The 23,424-nt window shown below is 29.0% G+C and overlaps 3 protein-coding genes across 3 annotated transcripts; all 3 read right to left on the reverse strand.

Annotated features, from left to right (window-relative positions):
* Window positions 1–922: 922 nt before the first annotated feature.
* LOC143917164 (uncharacterized) lies at window positions 923–3,441 on the reverse strand. Its single transcript, XM_077438577.1, has 7 exons — window positions 3,267–3,441; window positions 3,077–3,144; window positions 2,811–2,969; window positions 2,572–2,723; window positions 2,271–2,487; window positions 2,008–2,188; window positions 923–1,830 (listed from the first exon to the last, which is right to left on the reverse strand). Exons 1-7 carry the CDS (start codon window positions 3,376–3,378, stop codon window positions 1,727–1,729), a joined length of 993 nt encoding a protein of 330 aa, XP_077294703.1. The 5' UTR covers window positions 3,379–3,441; the 3' UTR covers window positions 923–1,726.
* A 2,294-nt stretch (window positions 3,442–5,735) lies between these two features.
* LOC143917375 (uncharacterized) lies at window positions 5,736–10,204 on the reverse strand. The gene is made up of 13 exons (XM_077438868.1): window positions 9,911–10,204; window positions 9,753–9,829; window positions 9,517–9,675; window positions 9,295–9,446; window positions 8,977–9,190; window positions 8,611–8,788; window positions 8,338–8,451; window positions 8,179–8,246; window positions 7,919–8,077; window positions 7,683–7,834; window positions 7,391–7,607; window positions 7,126–7,300; window positions 5,736–6,937 (listed from the first exon to the last, which is right to left on the reverse strand). The coding sequence occupies exons 1-13, from the start codon at window positions 10,008–10,010 to the stop codon at window positions 6,834–6,836; spliced, it is 1,869 nt and encodes a 622-aa protein (XP_077294994.1). The 5' UTR covers window positions 10,011–10,204; the 3' UTR covers window positions 5,736–6,833.
* A 5,240-nt stretch (window positions 10,205–15,444) lies between these two features.
* On the reverse strand, window positions 15,445–18,891 carry LOC143916763 (uncharacterized). Its single transcript, XM_077438007.1, has 13 exons — window positions 18,612–18,891; window positions 18,454–18,530; window positions 18,218–18,376; window positions 17,996–18,147; window positions 17,708–17,921; window positions 17,292–17,469; window positions 17,019–17,132; window positions 16,859–16,926; window positions 16,599–16,757; window positions 16,363–16,514; window positions 16,071–16,287; window positions 15,806–15,980; window positions 15,445–15,617 (listed from the first exon to the last, which is right to left on the reverse strand). Exons 1-13 carry the CDS (start codon window positions 18,766–18,768, stop codon window positions 15,514–15,516), a joined length of 1,926 nt encoding a protein of 641 aa, XP_077294133.1. The 5' UTR covers window positions 18,769–18,891; the 3' UTR covers window positions 15,445–15,513.
* Window positions 18,892–23,424: the final 4,533 nt, after the last annotated feature.

Below are 23,424 nucleotides of genomic sequence, written 5' to 3' on the forward strand. Positions count from 1 at the left end.
ATTTATCTATGTACGTAGTAACAAGTTGTACATTCGACATTTTGATTATTCGATCTTTTATAGATCACTCATCATCACATTTTCGTGATCTAGAAAAAAATATAAATGTGTGTTTGTGTGCGTCAAAGTTAACTGGAAATAATTAATCCCTTTATATGTGTCCCACTTTTTTAAAGTTTTTGAATTCAATTATCTCCTTAACGGCTTATCGAATGTGAAATTTTTGTACATGTAATAGAAATTGTAAATTTTTACACACATGTTTTTTAAATATTTTTCCCTAAACTGGAATTAGTATTTTTACTCTAGAAAATCGAGGCTTTTTTATGTTTTTCTTAGAAACCTTTTAGATTATTGAACTGAAATTGCATATTTATAAGTTTAAGCTTAATACAAAGCTATGTTTAATATGATAAAAATTTGACTTATCTTTGAAATCCTTCGACAAGAAGTGGCAGTTTACTGTTGTTCTATTTTTTTCGTATGAACATAATAATAGTAACATAATTCTTGTATCAAAGTGATGAAAAAAAAAAAAACACGTATATGTAGTAGGGTTTCTGTATTCCAGGACTATTTCAATTTCCGGGACACGGGACGGAGCCCAGGATCGGGATTTTTTTTTCAATTTGATATATTTTTTTCAATTTAATATATTTTTTATATAAAAAAAAAATTATTTATTAACAAAATATAAAAAAAATAAATAATACTTAATATATCTATGTATTAACTGGAAAAAATGTAATTATAAAAGTAAAATTATTTAAAGTAAATACTAAAATATTTGAATGAGAATCCGAAATTATTTCTTATTGCTTATTTCTAGATTTGGTACAAAAATTTCCAGCAATGGAGAAAACTTAATTTTATTGTTAAAAGGGACGAAAACAATTTTTTTTAATTATCGGTTTTTTCTTCTGTCAGCATTTATATTTTAATTTCTTTTTTAAAGTCAAGGTTTATTTTGTTTACGTCATTCATCGTCAAACACACAATTGTTTCATCTTCATCCGAATCTAAAAGAGTTTCAAAGAGAATACAAGATGGATATGCTCGATTCATAATAGTTGCACCGTAGGATCTACATTCGCTTTTATTACAAAATTTAAAGAATTTTTTGTTCGGTATAAAATTAGAATTGTTTATTTTTAGTTTTAGGCTTCTTCTTTCTTCGATTTTAATTTTAAATTCTCGGAATAATTCATCGGTAAGGTCAAGTTCTTCGGTATTAACATATTCTAAAAATAGAATCACAAGAAACGATTTTAGCCAAACGCTCATAAAACTTCCACGTTCGGGGATGCGCTGTACTAACTGCTTAACAACAAAACTTTGAGAATATTTTACAATTCTTTGTGTATTTGATTTATTATTTCCCTCCGTGCAGTCGTGAAAATGTTGTATATTTTCAAGATTTTTTTAAATTCAATTCCCGGGATTCGAGATAAGAATTCCCGGGACACGGGACACCAAAAATTCCGTGAATTCCCGGGAATTTCTGTCCCGAGTCGACCCGGGTCAGAAACCCTAATATGTACATATTTTGAACTCTTATTTCGTGTAAGTTTCCCTAAAATTTGCGCTCAACCCCAACAATCTGTACATTCTACGAGTTTGTTTTCATCATTATATAGGTTAAAGAAAAATAGCAAGGGCTTTGGTATGAAAATTAGTATATTTTATCACATTCAAATCATATTAACAATGTTATTATTCATTTAAATTAGCTTGTCGTCCATAACAAAAAATTAGGAGAGGTTGGACTATTAGTATTTAACGCAACTAGTTCATTGGTTTTAGTATTATATTTATAATTGTTGATTCCATCTGAAAAGTTGATAAAATTTTGTTTTAACATGGTTTTATTTGTGATTTTTGGAATTAATTAAAATTTTATATTTTAATATCAATAATGAAATCATGAAATAGAATTTAAAATAATAAACATATCTGTGTATTTAAATTGGTATTTAATTAAATAAAAAATCGTGTCAAGATACTTACTGCAATTGATATATATCATATCATCTAGAGCAACTGCACTACTCGACGTGGTATCTTCTATAGTATTTCGGAAATCCTTCCATTGCTTAGTATTTAAGTCGAATTGTTCTCCAAATATATCGTTCACATCAACATTACGTAAACCACCTATGGCGAAAAGGCTTCCATCCACAAAGACTATCTGAAATATAGCAGAAATCAAAATTATTAGCTTTATTTTTTTTAACCAATACTATTCACATGTAATATGTAAATATACTTACAGAAAAAGTCGATCGTGCATGGTTCATCGGCGTACCTAAAGTCCACTTATTCAGATTTGGGTCGTATATCTCCAATGATTTTAGAGGATCTTGATAAATTGAACGTCCAAATCCGCCAGCCACATATATTTTTCCTTCATATTCATTAATAGCGTGATGAGAACGCATAGTCAGCATTGGGGCCATACCACTCCAGCTGTCTGTTTTTGTATCGTACCTAATCAAAATATTATGTATTTTTCATAGTTTATATAATATATGTATGTATGTACCGATAAAAATGCAGAAATCACACACGAACCTCTCAACTTTACCAAGAAGATCATAAAATTCGTCAATACCTCCAGTAATGTATATGTATTGGCCAATTTTAGCTACACCCACGAATTTTTTCCTTTGGCCCCACGGTGCAAGCGTTTTTATTTCCTTTGTAGCCAAATCAAAAGATATAACCTGTAGTTCATACAAGAGAATGCAATTATTAAAAACGAAATCTGGACAGTTAAATGTCATATTTCAAATCAATTAAACATTTCAGACCTCATCGGTCGTTTCTTCGTTATCTTTTCTTCCTCCAAAAAAATAAATTTTTCCGAGTGAAACTATCGTCGAATATTCGCTATAAACATTTATATCAACCACTGCCACCGTAGTCCAAGTGTCATTTAATGGGTGATACAGTTGAACTGTACAATTTATCTGAAATAACGTTTTTCATTTCATTTTGCAATTCGATGTTGTATTATGCACATCATCAAAATTTAACAATAAAAATAACGATTTAATAAAATTTGTCGGTATCTCACAGAAGCCCCATCGCCAGGACCTACTGCTACTATTTTATCTGGGTTGACTGTTATCGGATGTTCTTTTTCTGGCGGAACAGAAAAGTTTATACATGTTATAAAAAACACAAATAGACAAGAATCAATCGTGCGTAGAACAATAACTGAACATGTAAGTACACATAAGATAACTTGTCATTAAATATATTACCAGTTTCTGAACGGACGACGGATACAACAGCCAACAACGTTAAGACAGATAAACTTTTAAAAACCATCATCTTGTAATTACAATTTATAGGTATGTACATATGTACATACATATGAATGTAATATGCAATGAATGCTTACTGTGCCATATTTTATTTGTCATATGAATTTTATATTTTTTGTTTATCTCACTAAGGTGTGATAGTTCATTTCGGATACTACATAGATCAAAGATCATTGCCAAAAAATAAGTCATAAAAGTGGAGGTCATCACATAAACATATATACGATAGTAGAAACTGGAAGTGTTTACAAAAATTATAGACATATTACTACCGGCAGTCGGATGTCGAATTAATTTGATAACTTAATAACATCATACATAAATATATATATATATATATATATATATATATATATATATATATATATATATATATATATATATATATATATATATATATATATATATATATATTTATATATTTATTTATGTATGATGTTATTAAGTTATCAAATTAATTCGACATCCGACTGCCGGTAGTAATATGTCTATAATTTTTGTAAACACTTCCAGTTATGTCCATATATGTATGTATTTATTCGCCAATTTTAGCTTCCCCCAGGTTTTTACTTTATATTTGTATGGTAGTAGTAGGAATAGATTGATGGTTCACTTCGCAAAAGATTCATTATCATTTCTTACGGTCTTCCGATCCTTTTGAAACTTTGCCATTTTGCGTGGCTTGGTCAACGATGGGAAATTTAATTGATTCTGATAGTTCGATGGTGAAAAATGATCATAATAGTCACTTTACAAATAATACAATTCTGACCATCTTGAAATTTACGGATAATTAGACTAGTATGTAAAACTTTTACTTTTTTACTTTTTTTAAGTTCTTTGTTGACTTTTAAAAAGTTTATTCCAAATGTCCAAATGTTGCGCTTTTAGGTTATGTACAACAGCCGAAGGAATTTTTTCCAATTGACTTTAAATTTCTAATCTTATAATTTATTAATCTTAAATCCTAATTCTTATAATCTTCTTATGCACTATGTACTGTATGTACAAATAGCCAATAATTCGTCGATACTGTATATAAAAATAGCCACATCCATTAAGTATGTTTTACGATATTTAGCCCTACAGTGCATAGTGATTCATATATCCATCTCTGTGTATTTTTGCATATAACTTTGTGTGGCAGAGATATTTTTACCTGAATTCATGGTAATTCCGTTGTGAACCATCCGTTCGCCACATGTGAAATAATAAAAAAAATCCCTAAGCTTTTTTTGACCATTTTGTGGCTATCTTTCGACTAGTCAACACAGGTATTGACCTCGTGCTACTTTGCACAGAAATAACTTCGTTTACACCTTCAAGGTATGTATGTCCAAATTTTTTTAATTGTGTTGTACATACATATATGTATATCCTAGAGAATTATGTCGTGATGTTAGATCTTGATTTGATTTGTATTAATTTCTATTATACCTCAAATACTGGACGATTCATTTATGAATCAGCATTTTTGAACATGCTTATATCATTTATGAACATGCTTATATTTAGTACTTTAGTTAGAATACAAATTTTTATATATCTTTTAATTTTAGATTTCTTTCGTATACAAAAATATTTAGGCTTGAAAGAATATATTTGAAAAAATTAGATAATGATGCTTTATATGACTTAATTGACCAACATGCCGGCAGTGAAGACTAATTAAATTACTCCAGCGATGAAGGTAATCTTATTTAACAATATTATTTAGAAAACCATAATATTTTTGACAATTATTGTTTCCTCTATTAAATGTAATTCAAATATAATCAATTAAAGAATCTTCAATATCAAATAATCGTCCTAACGACATAGTAGGACGTAGAAGTAGAATCAACATAACACAACATCACAAAATAAACATAATTCAGCATCTTCCAACGTCAAATAATTTTTGTGGTAAAAAGACAAAATTTCAAATATTCCATTGACATTTACAGAAAATTCGGTGCTGCCAGTTCAATAGAAAAATTAGAAACGCTATGTTTCAATAAGAACAAGATGCACGATGCTGCATATGTGAATGAAATTATTTTTTCCATAATCTTAATACTATTTTATACTAGCCTATATTTTTTTTATTTTTGAAAATAAAAAAAAATCGTTAATGAACCGTGATAAGTTATCTTTGCCTAATTTATTTTATTATTTTCGGTTATCTTTTAAACGTGTTTTGGGTCTTGATCTTAACCAAGATCATAGGTCAGGGTCGAAAACTAAAAACAATGAATAAAATATGAAAGTGATAGTTGACACGAGTAAATAAAATGCGAGAGATATTGATTTATTTTCTAATGTAATCATATACATATACATACATACATATATTATGAACAAACAAAATTCCGTTCCATTTTTCCTTTCTTTAATTTTGTAGACTTTTTTTTCCATGTTGTGGTACTTTTTACTTTATCTACATACAAACTCACATACGTAGTAGCAATAGATTGAGTTTTGTGAACATGCAAAAAATTTAACTTGAAATCTTAATTGATCCGAACGAAAGAATTGAATAAGTGGTCAAATATTTCCAATACCATTGATTACACCTTATGGTCAGGAGATATTGTTTTTGGTGTAAATATAATCATTACTGCCAGTAGGTTTTCTATACAAACAAACATATTTGATACAATAACGGCATATTGTATTAAAAAAAAAATCAAATATGTGTGTAAGTGTATTAGGGAGATATTATGAACACCGTTAGTCCTTTCGAACTAATATTCAGTAGCGGTTACTGAAATTCTAATCGATACGACGTAGATTTTGATGTTTACCGGAAGTGATACTTCCCGTTAAACATATGTATGTATGTTTGTACATAGGTGTGATTTTTTTTGCATGTATATATTATAAATGTATGTACATATGTATGTACATAGGTGAAGTTTTTGGAAGAAATTATCCCCTAAGCCACTCAAAGGGTCAAACTGAAACTTTTTTTAGATGATAAATTAAATTTATACATACATAGATTTTTATACAAGATTTTTTCCGTACTGCTAAACATATGTATATGGCTGAAAATGTATATTTGCATTATTTTCGTACGAAGTTGAGTTGATAAGGTTTTTGTTGGAATTCGTTAACTAGATAAATTATCGCAATTTTAAGAACAATTATATATCGACATATATCTTCAATTCAATGATTATAATAAATGATGTATGCTGATATTAAGTAAAAAAGAAATATAACGAAATCCGACAACTACGAGTAAAAATTTTGTCTTGTGTGGGTTTCTCTACATTACCGCTCAACCTTGTATAGAAAATGTTCTCATAGACGTTATTTATGCATCACTGTCGAATTTTTGTTTTTATGCTTAGATTCCTCAAATATGTACATTGCATCAACACCAAAAATATGTACTTTCTACGAGTTGTTTTTTCATCGTTATGTAAGTTTAAATAAAAAAACAAGGTCTTTGGTATAAAATATGTATGTATATTTTATCAAATTAAAATCATATAACAATGTTAATGTTCATTCAAATTAGCTGGTCGTCCATAACAAAAAATTAGGAGAGGATGGACTATTGGTTTTTAACTCAACCAGTTCATTGGTTTTAGTATTATATTGATAGTTGTTGAGTCCATCTGAAAAGTTGATAAAATTTTGTTTTAACACGGTTTTATTTTTGATTTTTGAAATTAATTGAAATTTTATATTTTAATATCAATAATGAAATCATGAAATAAAATTTAAAAAAATAAACATATCAGTGTTTTAAACATAAATTGGTATTTAATTAATTAAAAAATCTTGTCAAGATATTCATACTTACTGCAATTCATATATATCATATCATCTAAAACAACTGCACTATTCCAAGAGGTATCTTCTACATTTTTTCGGAAATCTTTCCATTGCTTAGTATTTAAGTCGAATCGTTCTCCAAATAAATGGTCAACAATACGTAACCCACCTATGGCGAAGAGACTTCCATCCACAAAGACTATCTGAAATATAGCGAAAATCAAAATTGCTAGGACATTATTGTTTTCAAATAAATACTATTCCAAATGTTATATGTAAATAAATATACTAACAGCAAAAGTCGTTCGTGCATGGATCATCGGCGTACCTAAATTCCACTTATTCAGATTTGGATCGTATATCTCCAATGATTTTAAAGGATCTTTATAAATTGCACCTCCAAATCCCCCAGCCACATATATTTTTCCTTCATATTCATTAATAGCGTGATGAGAACGCTTAGACAGCATTGGGGCCATACCACTCCAGCTGTCTGTTTTTGTATCGTACCTAATCAAATATTGTGTATTTTTCATAGTATATACAAAATCAGTACCGACAAAAATTCAAAAATCATAGACGAACCTCTCTACTGTATCAATAAGATCAAAATTTTCATCAATACCTCCAGTAATGTATATGTATTGGCCAATTGTAGCTACACCGACGTTTTTTTTCTTCTGCCACATCGGTGTAAGTTTTTTTATTTCCTTGGTAGCCAAATCAAAAGACGTAACCTGTAGTTCGTACAAGAGAATGTTATTAAAAGCGAAATCTTAACAGTTAAAGTTCATTTTTCAAATCTATTAAACATTTAAGACCTCATCGCTCATTTCATCGTTATTTGTTGTTCCTCCAAAAAAATAAATTTTTCCGAGTGAAATTATCGTCGAATATTCGGTAGAAACATTTAAATTAACTTCTGCCACCGTAGTCCAAGTATCATCTAACGGGTCATAGAGTTGAACTGTACAATTATTCTGAAACAACGTATTTATTTTACAATTAGATATTGTATTATGCACAGCATCAAAATTTAGCAATAAAAATAACAATTTAATAAACTTTGTCGATATCTCACAGAAGCATTATCGCCAGGGCCTACTGCTACTATTGAAACTGGGTCTTTTATCTTTTGTTTTTTCGGTCCTGAAAAGTTTATACATGTGATAAAAGCACCAATAGACAAGAATCAAACGTGCGTAGAACAATAACTGAAAATGTGACGTAATTGTATTACCAAGGTTAACCAGAGACTTCTTCACTAGAAATGGTATTGATGAATCCGCCGAACTATACCAGAAATTCATTTTTGTTAATTCATTGGTTTTGGTATTCATTTTCAGATTCGGAGCTTTATTTGAAACAATAAAAAAATAAATACCGAAATTAAGAAGAGTAAATATAAAATGATCAATTATAAATTTTATAGCGGCATAAAGAGCTACATATTAAGTGGGGTCTCAAATATGTCGAGTCGGTATTATATAAAATATGTATTTTGAAAATTTACCGGAGAAAATGAAGATATCTTCGCCGAAAACAATAGCTCTCCGCCATTTTGGGTCATTATCGGTGTTGGTAAGATTTGACCACTCCTGAGTTTTGAGGTTCAGTCGTTCTCCTTGAGGACCGTCACGAGATGATCTTACACCTCCCATAGCAAATAGACTTCCATCGGCAAATACAATCTAAAATACAAATAAAATTGTAATGTTGACAGTGAGGTTCATAATTAAATAACAAAATTTATGAAGGTTCATAATTAAATAATAATTTTTAATTTACATAAATTTTGTATATTACATGGATTATTAAACAATAATTTGGTACTTTAAGATAAGCAGTACATCATGTATTTAACCATTTGGGCACTTACCGAGAAATCAGATCTATTGGTTGGCATGGGTGTTCCAAAAGTCCAACTATTCGTCTTAGGATCGTAAATCTCTAACGAATTCGTATAATCATGCATTATCATATTTATTCCTCCAGCGACGTAGATTTTTCCTTCCCATACATTAATGGCGTGATTATATCGTTTTTCGAGCATAGGAGCCATAAATGTCCAGCTATTCGTTTGTGGGTCGTACCTGAAATAAAATGTAAATGATTATTATATTACATCAACATGGTTTATCGGTATGAAGCATACACTTGTAGAATGAGCGATGTACGACAGTAATTTCAATAATACCTCTCAACTGTGTCAAGTACTTCGTAGCCTTCTCCGCGGCCGCCAGTCACGTAAATATATCCATCAATTTCAGCCATTTGTGCATTATTTCGTTTTTGGAGCATCGGTGCCAGATTAGAAGATGTCTTTTTTGTCAAGTCAAAAGCTATGACCTTAAATTAATGAAATTTAATTATGTTAGAGCTAAATAATAATAATATTATGTAAGCTGTGCAGCAATACCTCATTCGTATATGCATCGGAGCCTGTACTCCCACCGAAAAATATTATTTTTCCATTTGACAAAAAGGGCGAGCTATATTTATTAGGATGTAGATTTATTTTCCCGAAATTTATCCACAAATCTTTCTCCGGATCGTAAGCTGCTATGAGACGCATACTCTGAAAAATTAGTATTATCCACAATATAATATTTAACTATGCTCTGGTGTGTAATAATTTATTTATTGTGTTTGTACCTTTTTTAAAATGGAATATCCAAGAGTTATAATTGTATATTGTTCATCTGACTTCGAATTTTCTTCCGTCGCTACGACTGAAAATTAAAAAAATTGAATAAAACTACACACATATGTTTATAACTTCACATAAGATTACTTGTCATTTAATATATTACCAGTTTCCGAATGAACGAAGGTTACAACAGCCAACAACGTTAAGACAGATAAACTTTTAAAAACGATCATCTTATTATTACAATAAATAGGCATGTACATATGTACATATGTAAGTATGAATGTAATGTGAAATGAACGTTTACTGCGCTATATTTCATTTGTCATATGCATTTTATATTTTTGTTTATCTCACTAAGGTGTGATAGTTCATTTAAGATCAGAGGTCAGTGCCAAAAAAAAAGCCATAAAAGTGGAGGTCACCACTTACACATGTGTGCTGTGTGTTATTATCTGTGTCTTTCTTATTTTGGGGATTTTTTATCACCGTTCGTCCCAAGGAACTCAGTATTGGTTTCTGAAATTCTCATCGATATGATTTTAATGTTTTTAATTTTTTTGTTGACCGGAAATTGTACCTCCTTTTATAAGGAGGTCCCATTATTTTTTCTTTTTATTTTTACAAGGTCTTTTATGGTTTACTTCGCAAACGATTCAATATCTTTTACTACAGTCTTCCGATAATTTTGAAACTTTGCCATTTTGCGTGGCTTGGTCAACGATGTAAATTTAAATCCATTCTGACAGTTCAATGGTGAAAAGTGGTCGTAATAGATACGTTTAAAAATGCTACAATTTTGACCATCTTGACATTTACTGGTAAGTTGACTGATATATAATACTTCAACTGTTTCTCACTTATATAATTTGTATTATAGGCTCTCATTTATATTTTTACTTTACTCATAGGTTATATAATTTTAAGTTTTTAGATTCAAATATACAGAAACTTCAACTATATTAATTTTTTTCAATGTGATGAAAATATAAGAAAAATCATTAAATTTAATAAACCGGAAGTTGGGTTTTTTAATCTTAGTAAAGTCAATAATGTTGTGGCCACACGATTTTTTTCCCACCCCTGAACGTACAAAGCTGAAAATTTATATTCGTATTCTTCATGTACTAGCTTAGAGTTTTTAAGGTTTTGGTCAGAATTCGTAAACAGGAAGTACATGATAATTATTTAAAAAAAATATTTTATTTTCAGCTATTAAATCATATATATTTTTTCTTGATATTTAATATGCATAATATTCATAGTGTTCTAGTAATAATTGTTTTTTAACAAAATCTGACAACCGGAAATAGAACTTTTGTCTTGTGTAAGTTTCCCTTCATTTGCGTTCCATTTGTATAGTAAATGTTTTAATAGCCGGTGAACGTGTATGTGTGTTTAATTATCGAATTTTGTTTTTTTATAATTTTTATAATGCTCAAATATATACATATAGATAAAGCCATGGGTTGTTTACATCCAAATTTTTCAACTTCATTGGTCTGCACGTTTTCGTTATATTTTACTAACCTCTTCTTAGCTCGCTTTCGATTTTTTCGTTTGACGAAATTCGGGTTATTACCGATCGTTTTCATACTTTGCCATATTGCTCATTTTGGTCATCAATATACGTTAATGCAGCGGTTTCCAAACTGGCAGGCGCGCCTCCCTGGGGAGGCGCGGACTATTGCCAGGGGAGGCGCCAAAACTTTTTAATAAAAAAATAATTTTCATACCATAATATCTACAAATAAATAAAACTTCATATCGTAGCTTAACAGTAAATATTCAATGCATGAATGTTTATTTTTCTTTCATTTTTATATACACATTTAATGAGCAACCTTTCTCGAAGAAAACTAACATGAAGAGGCACATTTGTGGACGAACGATAATTTTATTAACTTGCCTGTTTGGTTGAAATTTTTGGAAAATTGAGCGGTTTAAATAAATCAATACAGGGATTACAAAAATATCCACTTGTTCAAAAAGACAAAGTAAAAGCTTTCATTAAAAAGTTGAAGTTATGGAAATCAAATTTACAAAAGAATGTTTTCACTTTCCAAATATTTCTGGGCCACAGCCAATATTGAAGCAAGTAAAAAATAAGGATTGTAAATAGGTTTTTGAGATCTTTTTCCTATTATGCTTTAGATTAACATTAGAATAATATAATACTGTGATTACTAACCAAATTAAATTAAATTGTAAAATAGAAAATGATCAGTAGTTCAGTAGCTAAAAAATAGCTATTAAAATAGATATAAGATGTATTGTGAACATAATTTCATAATAATAAAAAGCATTTAAAAATCAAAAACCAAGCAAGTAAAAATCTTTTTACTGAGCACTTGGATGGTTAAGTGCTGCATTTTTCCAATTATTTCAAAGACCTTGATTTCTCAAAGTTTTTGTATATACAGAATCCATTTAACTACAATGAAGAAGATGAATTCGAACTGACAACCATCGAAAAAGAAAAATTAATAGAATTATCATGCGATAGCTCACTAAAACAAAAATTTCAAAATGAAACCATAATTAAATTTTGGATGAATCTTAGTGGAGAGTATGAATCTTTGTATTGCAAAGCAATACAAGTGCTTCTACCGTTTGTAACCAGTGCCGGTTTTAGGAGGGGGCTGGGTCAGGCATCGCCCGAGGGCGCCAAATAAGTTAGGGCGCCACTCGATGCGTCAAATGCGCTTTAAATTTTAAAATTAGAGTGCCAAAAGTCATACAAAATTTTAGATTAGAGCTCAAAAGGCGAAATTTTTTTCTAAAACGTTTACGTTTTTTTATGCGAAACGGGCTTTTCGGCACTAGCTGCAATGAAAACCAAATATCGAACCAGGTTAATAGTCGAAAAGGAGTTACGAGTGGCACTCTCCATATTGCCCCCAAGATTTGATAAACTTTGTGCCAATAAACAACATGTGTTAGATGTAGTTTAATTAGTAATTTAATATAAAAATAAATATACATGTTCGTATAAATTTATGTTATAGCAAAACCTTTTTATTATTCTGTCTATTGTAGTGTTCAGTATTTTTTTTTAAATAAAGGTTTATTATTTAAAACGTGTCTATATTATTATATCTATTAAACAATAAAAGGTAGGGAGGCGCGGAAAAAAAATTTTTTTTTTAGGGAGGCGTAGTAGCATAAAGTTTGGAAACCGCTGCGTTAATGTATCGTCTGCCATTACGTTGAAGATAAAACATCGTATACAACGCGTATCACGTGTCTGTTTTTTCGGGTTACTTGTCGTTTATTCATCAAAGCAAGCTTTTGTCACTTGTCTTCTAACCTGTTCGCCGTGATCTGGCCATATCAGATTTTAATTGTTTAATCGCCTATAATTCACTCTTTATATTATAAAATTTGCTCTAAAGGTTCTCGTTATCTCTAATATATAAATATTTATAGTTTTAACTCTCATGTCATATCATAGCCAGCAGTTTGTCTTAATGGTAGCGTATGTAATTAGCACCACTGCGGTCAAAGGTTCGAGTCCTCATCAAACTGCTGGTTAGGTTTGGGGGTTTTGTGACTCAAAATCGATCTTTTCTCTATCAGAGTTAATTTTATCTGATCATTGTTGAAAAGTTCCTGAAAATAGGTATTAGATCATTTCCTGTTGTCACAAAAGCTGTGTGTATAATTTGTAAAAATTATGCACAGTAATCTGAAATCTATAGATATCTCTATAGACATCTCTATAATTTCGTGTTTATTATATGTTTAAAAATTGTAATAATAATTGTACACAAAAATCTAAAAAAATAAATCATAGATGTCTCTATGATTATTATTTCTGTACTGATTAATTGTTTTATGTTATGTATTCTGATTGTATATGTATTATTGTATTTCTGACCGTTATTGTACACTCGTCGCATTGGAGCGATCTGTTATGACGAGTGTATATTGATTGTAACAATAAAATAAAATAAAATATGTATATATAAATTTCAAATTTGGCGTGTAGTTTGGTGTAATGGCATATACCCGATATTTATCGATTTACGGCCAAATGTGTCAGATCTGACATTTCACTGCTACAAGTACATCTCTTCACTGAGCGTTATCTGCGAGATAACGTCTTCAATAAGAAGTTTTGTCGTATCTAATTGTTAATATGATTTATAATAAGTTTTCCAGCAACAGACAAAGCTAGGCCCCATTTGTACATACCTCCTTTACGTTTCACTTACGATTACAATACAGGAAAAAGTTTGCCTCTTATCCGATCGTTTTCATACTTTGCCATATTGCTCATTTTGGTCATCAATATAAGTAAATGGAGCCTCCGCCATTACGATACACATAAAATATCGTTTAAGACGCGTTTGAAGTTTGCAAATTAGAAATCTGAGTGACGTAAAAGTCGAGTTAATTCAGGGCACGGAAATACTATTGGCATCGCAAAGAGTAGCCAATCACATGAAGAAATGGGTTGACCGAGCCTCTCTTCCGACCGAGCGGTCTCCGTCCTGTCGAGAATTCATACTTTTACCAAAACGTGGTCAATGATCGATTCTAAGTTCGAATTAGTCAAAATCTCTACTTCGAATTTTAGCATTATCACAAAACTTCATCTATTGTTACTACGTACATAGATAAATTAATATCAAATAAATGTGTCAGTTTATTACGCAAATATTATGAACACCGTATGTAAGTCCTATCGAGCTAATATTCAGTACCGACTACTGAAATGCTCAGCAATACGACATAGATTTTGATGTTTACTGGAAGTAGTATCTCCCGTTATATGTACACAGATGTCAATTTTTTCTACATGATATTTTTTAAAATAATTTTACCTTAAACGGAAGTAATACTTTTAATCTAGAGTTTTAGACTTTCATATTTAGAAGCTAACATATGCTTAACATCAAGAAAGATATTAAATATATTTTTGATCCGTTAACTGGAAGTGGCAGTTTACTCTTGTTCGATATTTTTCTACAAATTTTATCGACCTTATATATGTTTGTATATGTGTGCTCTTCACGATAAAATTCCAGTATAATTCTTGTATGAATGTCTTGTAAATATATTATCACCAAATTTTATTAACTGGAAGTGAAATATTTATAAGTAAAAAATGTTGTAACCTCAAGATTTTTTCTATACTACTAATTTATATATGTATTATTTACGTGCGTACTAATATAGAGTTGATAAGATTTTGGATAAAATTCGAAAAGTAAAACATGAGACCACAAGATTTTTTCCTCACTACCCAAACATATTACGCTGAAAATTTGTATTTGCATTATTTACGTAGTAAGTTGAGTTGATAAGGTTTTGTATCAAATTCGTAAGACGGGAGTAGTAATTTTTTTTTTAAAACAATATTTTACTATTTTATTTTGACCTTTTTAAATATCCACATATATCTCCTTAATATTAAATGATTATAATAAACGATTTATGCTGATATTAAGTTAAAAAGAAAAATAACGAAATCCGACAACTACAAGTAAAACATTTGTCTTGTGTGAGTTTCTCTACATTACCGCTCAGCCTTGTATAGAAAATGTTCTCATAGACGGTATTTATGCATCACTGTCGAATTTTTGTTTCTATGCTTAGATTTCTCAAATATGTACATTGCATCAACACCAAAAATATGTACTTTTTACGAGTTTTTTTTCTTCGTTATGTAAGTTTAAATAAAATAATAAGATCTTTGGTATAAAAATATGTATATTTTATCAAATTCAAATCATATAACAATGTTAATGTTCATTCAAATTAGCTGGTCGTCCATAGCAAAAAATTAGGAGAGGATGGACTATTGGTATTTAACTCAACCAGTTCATTGGTTTTAGTATTATATTTATAATTGTTGAGTCCATCTGAAAAGTTGATAAAATTTTGTTTTAACATGGTTTTATTTGTGATTTTTGAAATTAATTGAAATTTTATATTTTAATATCAATAATGAAATCATGAAATAAAATTTAAAAAAATAAACATATCAGTGTTTTAAACATAAATTGGTATTTAATTAATTAAAAAATCTTGTCAAGATATTCATACTTACTGCAATTCATATATATCATATCATCTAAAACAACTGCACTATTCCAAGAGGTATCTTCTACAGTTTTTCGGAAATCTTTCCATTGCTTAGTATTTAAGTCGAATCGTTCTCCAAATAAATGGTCAACAATACGTAACCCACCTATGGCGAAGAGACTTCCATCCACAAAGACTATCTGAAATATAGCGAAAATCAAAATTGCTAGGATATTATTGTTTTTGAATCAATACTATTCCAAATGTTATATGTACATAAATATACTAACAGCAAAAGTCGTTCGTGCATGGATCATCGGCGTACTTAAACTCCACTTATTCAGATTTGGGTCGTATATCTCCAATGATTTTAAAGGATCTTGATAAATTGCACCTCCAAATCCCCCAGCCACATATAGTTTTCCTTCATATTCATTAATAGCGTGATGAGAACGCTTAGACAGCATTGGGGCCATACCACTCCAGCTGTCTGTTTTTGTATCGTACCTAATCAAATATTGTGTATTTTTCATAGTATATACAAAATCAGTACCGACAAAAATGCAAAAATCATAGACGAACCTCTCTACTGTATCAATAAGATCAAAATTTTCATCAATACCTCCAGTAATGTATATGTATTGGCCAATTGTAGCTACACCGACGTTTTTTTTCTTCTGCCACATCGGTGTAAGTTTTTTTATTTCCTTGGTAGCCAAATCAAAAGACGTAACCTGTAGTTCGTACAAGAGAATGTTATTAAAAGCGAAATCTTAACAGTTAAAGTTCATTTTTCAAATCTATTAAACATTTAAGACCTCATCGCTCATTTCATCGTTATTTGTTGTTCCTCCAAAAAAATAAATTTTTCCGAGTGAAATTATCGTCGAATATTCGGTAGAAACATTTAAATTAACTTCTGCCACCGTAGTCCAAGTATCATCTAACGGGTCATAGAGTTGAACTGTACAATTATTCTGAAACAACGTATTTATTTTACAATTAGATATTGTATTATGCACAGCATCAAAATTTAGCAATAAAAATAACAATTTAATAAACTTTGTCGATATCTCACAGAATCATTATCGCCAGGGCCTACTGCTACTATTGAAACTGGGTCTTTTATCTTTTGTTTTTTCGGTCCTGAAAAGTTTATACATGTTATAAAAAGCACCAATAGACAAGAATCAAACGTGCGTAGAACAATAACTGAAAGTGTGACGTAATTGTATTACCAAGGTTAACCAGAGACTTCTTCACTAGAAATGATATTGATGAATCCGCCGATCTATACCTGTATTTCATCTTTGTTAATTCATTGGTTTTGGGTTTCATTTTCAGATCCAAAGCTTTATTTGAAATAATAAAAAAATAAATACCGAAATTAAGAAGAGTAAATATAAAATGATCAATTATAAATTTTATAGCGGCACAAAGAGCTACATATTAAGTGGGGTCTCAAATATGACGAGTCGGTATTATATAAAATATGTATTTTGAAAATTTACCGGAGAAAATGAAGATATCTTCGCCGAAAACAATAGCTCTCCGCCATTTTGGGTCATTATCGGTGTTGGTAAGATTTGACCACTCCTGAGTTTTGAGGTTCAGTCGTTCTCCTTGAGGACCGTCACGAGATGATCTTACACCTCCTATAGCAAATAGACTTCCATCGGCAAATACAATCTAAAATACAAATAAAATTGCAATGTTGACAGTGAGGTTCATAATTAAATGACAAAATTTATTAATAGGTAATTTTTATGAGAATCCAAATATTGTAATTTAACAATATATTTAAAGACTAGCTATGAGGAATAATTTTTAATTTACATAAAGTTTGTATATTACACGCATTATTAAACAATAATTTGGTCCTTTAAGATAAGCAGTACATCATGTATTTACCCATTTGGGCACTTACCGAGAAATCAGATCTTTTGGTTGGCATGGGTGTTCCAAAAGTCCAACTATTCGTTTTAGGATCGTAAATCTCTAATGAATTCGTATAATCTTGCATTATCATATTTATTCCTCCAGCGACGTAGATTTTTCCTTCCCATACATTAATGGCGTGATTATATCGTTTTTCGAGCATAGGAGCCATAAATGTCCAGGTACGTGTTTTTGGGTCGTACCTTAATTAAAACGTAAATGGTTTGAAACATACACTTGTAGATTGAGCAATGTACGACAGTAATTTCAATAATACCTCTCAACTGTGTCAAGTACTTCGTAGTCTTCTCCACGACCGCCAGTCACGTAAATATATCCATCAATTTCAGCCATTTGTACATTATTTCGTTTCTGGCCCATCGGTGCAATATTATAAAATGTCTTTCTTGTTAAGTCGTAAACTACGACCTTGAGTTTATGAAATTAAATTATGTTAGAGTAAACTAATAATAATATTATGCAAGTTGATCAGCCTTACCTCATCCGAATATTCATCGGAGCCTGTGCTCCCACCGAAAATCATTATTTTTCCATTTGACAAAAAGGGCGAGCTATATTTCTTCGGATGTAGATTAATTTTCCCCAAATTTATCCACAAATCTTTCTCCGGATCGTAAACTTCCACGAGACACTCACTCTGAAAAAATAGTTTTATCCAAAATATAATATTTAACTATGCTCTGCTGTGTAATAATTTATTTATTGTGTTTGTACCTTTTCTAAAATGGAATATCCAAGAGTTATAATTGTATATTGTTCATCCGACTTCGAAATTTCTTCCGTCGCTACGACTGAAAATTAAAAAAAATTAATAAAACTACACACATATGTTTATAACTTCACATAAGATTACTTGTCATTTAATATATTACCAGAATGAACGAAGGTTACATTAAACAACAATGTTAATACAGATAAACTTTTAAAAATCATCGTCTTGTATTTACAATATATAGGTATGTACGTAAGTACATATATCTGAATGTGCAATGAACGCTTACTAAGCCATATTTTATTTGTCATATGCATTTTATATTTTTGTTTATCTCACTAAGTTGTAATAGTTCAATTAAGATACTAGATTAGAGGTCATTGCCAAAAAACAAGACATAAAAGTGGAGATCAGTACATAAACATAGATACATATGTACTGAGTTAGAGTTGATAACGTTTTAGATAAAATTCGTAAGACGGTAGAAGTAATTTTTTTTTAGAACAACATTTCACTATTTTATTTTGACTTTTTAATAATTTCTATCTTCTTGATATTAAATGATTATAATTAATGTATGTATGATGATATTAAGTAAACAAAAATTTTATCGACATCCGACAGCCGGAATTACATAATATGTCTATAATTTTTGTCAACACTTCCAGTTATGTACATATACATACATATGTATGTATTTTTTTATTCGCCAATTTTAGTTTCACCCACGTTTTTACTTTATCTTTGTATGTTCGTAGTAACAATAGATGAAGTTTTGTGATTTTGACTAATTCGAACTCAGAATCGATCACTGATCATTTGCATGATCTATAAAAAATGTGTGTCTGTGTGTTATTACAGATGTGTCTTTCTTATTTTGGGGATTTTTTGAACACCGATCGTCCCTTTGAACTGAGTATCGATTACTGAAATTCTCATCGATATGCTTTTTTTCAAATTTTAAGTTAGGGAGGTATTATGTTTTTTCTTCTTATTTTTACGAGGCTCTTTTATGGTTTTCCACACGTCCAAACGTATCAAGCTGAAAATTTGTATTTGTATTCTTCATGTATTATACATAGATTTTTAATAACTGTAAATACATAGTAATTTTTTTAAAAAAATATTTCATTATATTATTTTGACCTTTATAATCATTTTTATTATCCTGATATTTAATATGTATACTATTATTTTACAGTGGTTTTAAATTATAATTTTTTTTTATCAAAATCCGACAGCCGGAAATCGGAACCTTTGTGTTTTGTAAGTTTCCCTAGATTTGCGTTCAATTTGTATCGTTCAAATGCTTTCATTGCCGGTATTTGTGAACATGTATGTTTAATTATCGAATTTTGTTTTTTATACTTCTTATATTCTTCAAATACATAGATAAAGTCATAGATTGGTTATATAAGAATATTTTTGTTTGACATTCGAAATGCTGAACTTCAATAGTTTTCGTTATTTTTTACCATAGTAAAAAGATGAATGTTTTTTTTTTTATTTTTCCACTTCGCATTTGTATGTATGTGATGATCTAAAAGCGGCCGATACCTTTTAGTAATATATTTAATTACATTAGTATAAGCCGGGATCATAATTTTGATTGAAACCCCAGTCATTGAAATCTTTTTGATTGAAACCCCAATCATTGAAATCATTTTGATTGAAATTTTAATCCCACACATTTGTACATTTGTTGTTGAAATATTGATTAAATTGCCTTTTTATTTTAATAATTTTATTATTTGTTTATATACATTTATTTTACTTGAGTTTTTTTAATATAGTTTTTTTACTAACGTTTTTTATATACATTTATTTTTTTTTACTTGAGTTTTTTATATATCTTAATATTATTATTTATTATAAATAAACTATATTGATAAAGTAATTAAAGTACAAAGTTCAAAAAGTTATTTGTATTTTTTTATTATTTTACTTAAAAATAAGGTAGATTTAAGGATAAAATCACGAAAATATTTTCTATTTCAATTTAAAATTTTACTTTATGTTATGTTTAATTTATGTGACTAGAATTTAATAAAATCACATTATTACTATTTTTTATATAAAACGTGTGAAATGATTAAAAAAACAATCGTTTTCAAAACAATTTTATCTTTTTTATATATGAGATAATAGTATTATGAAAATTAATTATATAAATCGAATAAAAAAATATTTGTAAAATTGAAGTTTGCCCTATTACATACATTATCAACTACACTTTCACTTTTATTGCTTCATTTACAATGTTTTGAAATCAAATTTATATTTTGAATGAAATTTATTGATTTTTCACAATTTGTATATAAAAGTATGATCGAAAGCAATACAAATATACATTTGACGGTACACATTTAAAGGTCACACAGTGTAAATCTATCGAATTCCAAAGCTATAAATCGCATTAATTCCGTTGTTCTATAGAGTCTGACGTTCGTTTGCGGACGGCAGGGGATTCACTCGCGCGTTTCGCGGTCCCCAACTTTCCCAGGGAAAAGCCCGAGGGTTTCAAATGAGTACGAAAGGAAAAGATATAAGGGACGCGGTGAAGGGAGTGAAAGGGATGGCAAAAAATAAAGAGGCAAACTTCGAACCAATGTAGGAGTGCGTACGGGGAAAATTTAATTAATGGCGAAAACCTAACGCATCCGTTCTCCATTGGCGGTGATCTCCATCGTTCGAAAAGCGACCCCTGAGCCATTCGATTCGTGTAAAATAGATAGGGTAGCCCCTTTGAATTTGATTTCCAAAACTGGGGGATGCTGCGCGCGTGTGCTATGTAAAAGGGATGAAAGCAAATGGTGTGGCTTAAGCGAACGATTAACTGCACGCTTAACTACAGTTTTCACACTTTAACCGCAATTTCACATTTTTTATTCCATCTACCTGTTTTCAGTGCTAATATATATATATATATATATATATATATATATATATATATATATATATATATATATATATATATATATATATATATATATATATATATATATATATATATATATATATATATATATTTATTTATTTTTTATATATATATATATATATATATATATATAAATATATATATATTTATTTATTTTATATATATATATATATATATATATATATATATATATATATATATATATATATATATATATATATATATATATATATATATTTTTTTATATTTATATATATATATATATATATATATATATATATATATATTTATTTATTTTTTATATATATATATATATATATATATATATATATATATATATATATATATATATATATATATATTTATTTATTTTATATATATATATATATATATATTTTTTTTTTTTTTATATATAAGTACACTTTTTTGAAAGTAAACTTAATATTTTCAAATGCAAATTAAAATGATAGAACTTATTAAAAAAATTATGATCAGATTGTAATTTCAATGAATTGTAGAATCATTTATTTTTATTTCTTACAAATGTGGTCGTTATGTATACATATTAAATGTAAATATACATTTGTTGGATAACCACAACTAATGAACCCCTTCATGTAATGATAGCATATGTGTGCATGTTATCGCGGTTAAACTGTTTATCTCGTTGGCAAATATTATAAAATATAAAAAAAAATTAGAGCATTATATAAAAAGATAAAATTATAATTATTAAAAACTCGAATCGAATTTCCTTGAATTCAAAGTGATATTTTATTATAAATGTATAGTCATATGACATTTCAAGTTGTTTCAATCTAACACACTTGTAAAGAGTCTCAGTGATTACAACAAAATGTCTTTACCCTTCAGGTATAAACACAGATTACCTAAACACAATCTGCTTTAGGTCATCGACTTTAGAGAGTCTTTAATTAATATTATGTATTAGATGTATTATGAGCATTTATAAGATTTGTAAATGGGCTTTTGAGCTCTTTTTCCTATTATGCTGTACATTAACATTAGAATAATATAATACTATGATTACTAACCAAATTAAATTAAATTGTAAAATAGAAAATGATCAGTAGCTATTAAACTAGATATAAGATGTATTGTGAACATAATTTCGTAATAATAAAAAGAATTTAAAATTCAAATTGAAGTTATTTCAAATGTGAAAATGGTAAGCCTAATATCGGGTAATTAAAAATTGTAATAACATACTGTATAAAATAGATCGATCTTGAGTCTGTTTTTACATCTATATACAATATATATATATATATATATATATATATATAATAATAATAATAATAATAGCTTTTATTCCAGACGATGAGGAGAATAGTGCAATCCCCAACGCCCATATAAATAATATATAGATAATAAAAAAAAAAAAAAAAGTATTGAAAAATAGTAAACAAAAAATAAATAAATAAATACATAAGTAAATATATAAATATAACTGATAATAAATAATATTAATAATAAATAATAATAATAATAAATAATAATAATAATAATAATAATAAATAAATAATAATAAATAAGTCTAATAATAATAAATAATAATAATTTTATGTCTATTCAAGGCGGTCGGTGTAGCAGTTCCATCCATCGAACATAAAATGAAGAATGCAAATGAGAAGATGCAGCAGCAAGAAGACAATTAGGCGATAAAAATATACGAAGACGTAGAGAGGCCGCTCTCATCCTGAGAATGGCTTCAAAATGAGGCACATGCCCTTCTACAAACATTTGCGACGCGCTACAGCTCCTAGGTAACCCGAAAAGAGCACGGTAACAGTTGTTGTATTGTACCTTTATCTTCCTCATCGTCTCCCGCTTGTATCTGGTCCATAATTCACCAGTATAGAGGCTAGTACAAAAGGACATAAATAATTGTCTCTTAACCTCTACACTGGAGTGGAAAAATCGTCTAGCCAGCATATTTGCCCTTACACAAATGGCTCTTCTTTGTCTTTCGATGTCACGGTCATCAGATAGATCCTCCGTCAGCAAGTGTCCC

The sequence above is a fragment of the Arctopsyche grandis genome, chromosome 9 (assembly GCF_051622035.1).
Source record: "Arctopsyche grandis isolate Sample6627 chromosome 9, ASM5162203v2, whole genome shotgun sequence".
In the NCBI taxonomy this organism is placed as follows: Eukaryota; Metazoa; Arthropoda; class Insecta; order Trichoptera; family Hydropsychidae; genus Arctopsyche; species Arctopsyche grandis.

Bases quoted from the DNA above. Each gene is read 5' to 3' on its own strand.
- LOC143916763 (XM_077438007.1), bottom strand. From the start codon at position 18,768: ATGCATATGACAAATAAAATATGGCTTAGTAAGCGTTCATTGCACATT. The intron at 18,531-18,611 runs GTAATATATTAA...TTTAATTTTCAG, and splicing joins TGTAACCTTCGTTCATTCTG to TCGTAGCGACGGAAGAAATT. The intron at 17,470-17,707 runs GTAAGTGCCCAA...TTTGTATTTTAG, and splicing joins CCAAAAGATCTGATTTCTCG to ATTGTATTTGCCGATGGAAG.
- LOC143917164 (XM_077438577.1), bottom strand. From the start codon at position 3,378: ATGTATGTACATATGTACATACCTATAAATTGTAATTACAAGATGATG. The intron at 2,724-2,810 runs GTCTGAAATGTT...TATGAACTACAG, and splicing joins ACGAAGAAACGACCGATGAG to GTTATATCTTTTGATTTGGC. The intron at 2,189-2,270 runs GTAAGTATATTT...GCTATATTTCAG, and splicing joins ATGCACGATCGACTTTTTCT to ATAGTCTTTGTGGATGGAAG.
- LOC143917375 (XM_077438868.1), bottom strand. From the start codon at position 10,010: ATGTACATGCCTATTTATTGTAATAATAAGATGATCGTTTTTAAAAGT. The intron at 9,830-9,910 runs GTAATATATTAA...TTTAATTTTCAG, and splicing joins CTTCGTTCATTCGGAAACTG to TCGTAGCGACGGAAGAAAAT. The intron at 8,078-8,178 runs GTGAGATATCGA...ACGTTGTTTCAG, and splicing joins GCCCTGGCGATAATGCTTCT to AATAATTGTACAGTTCAACT.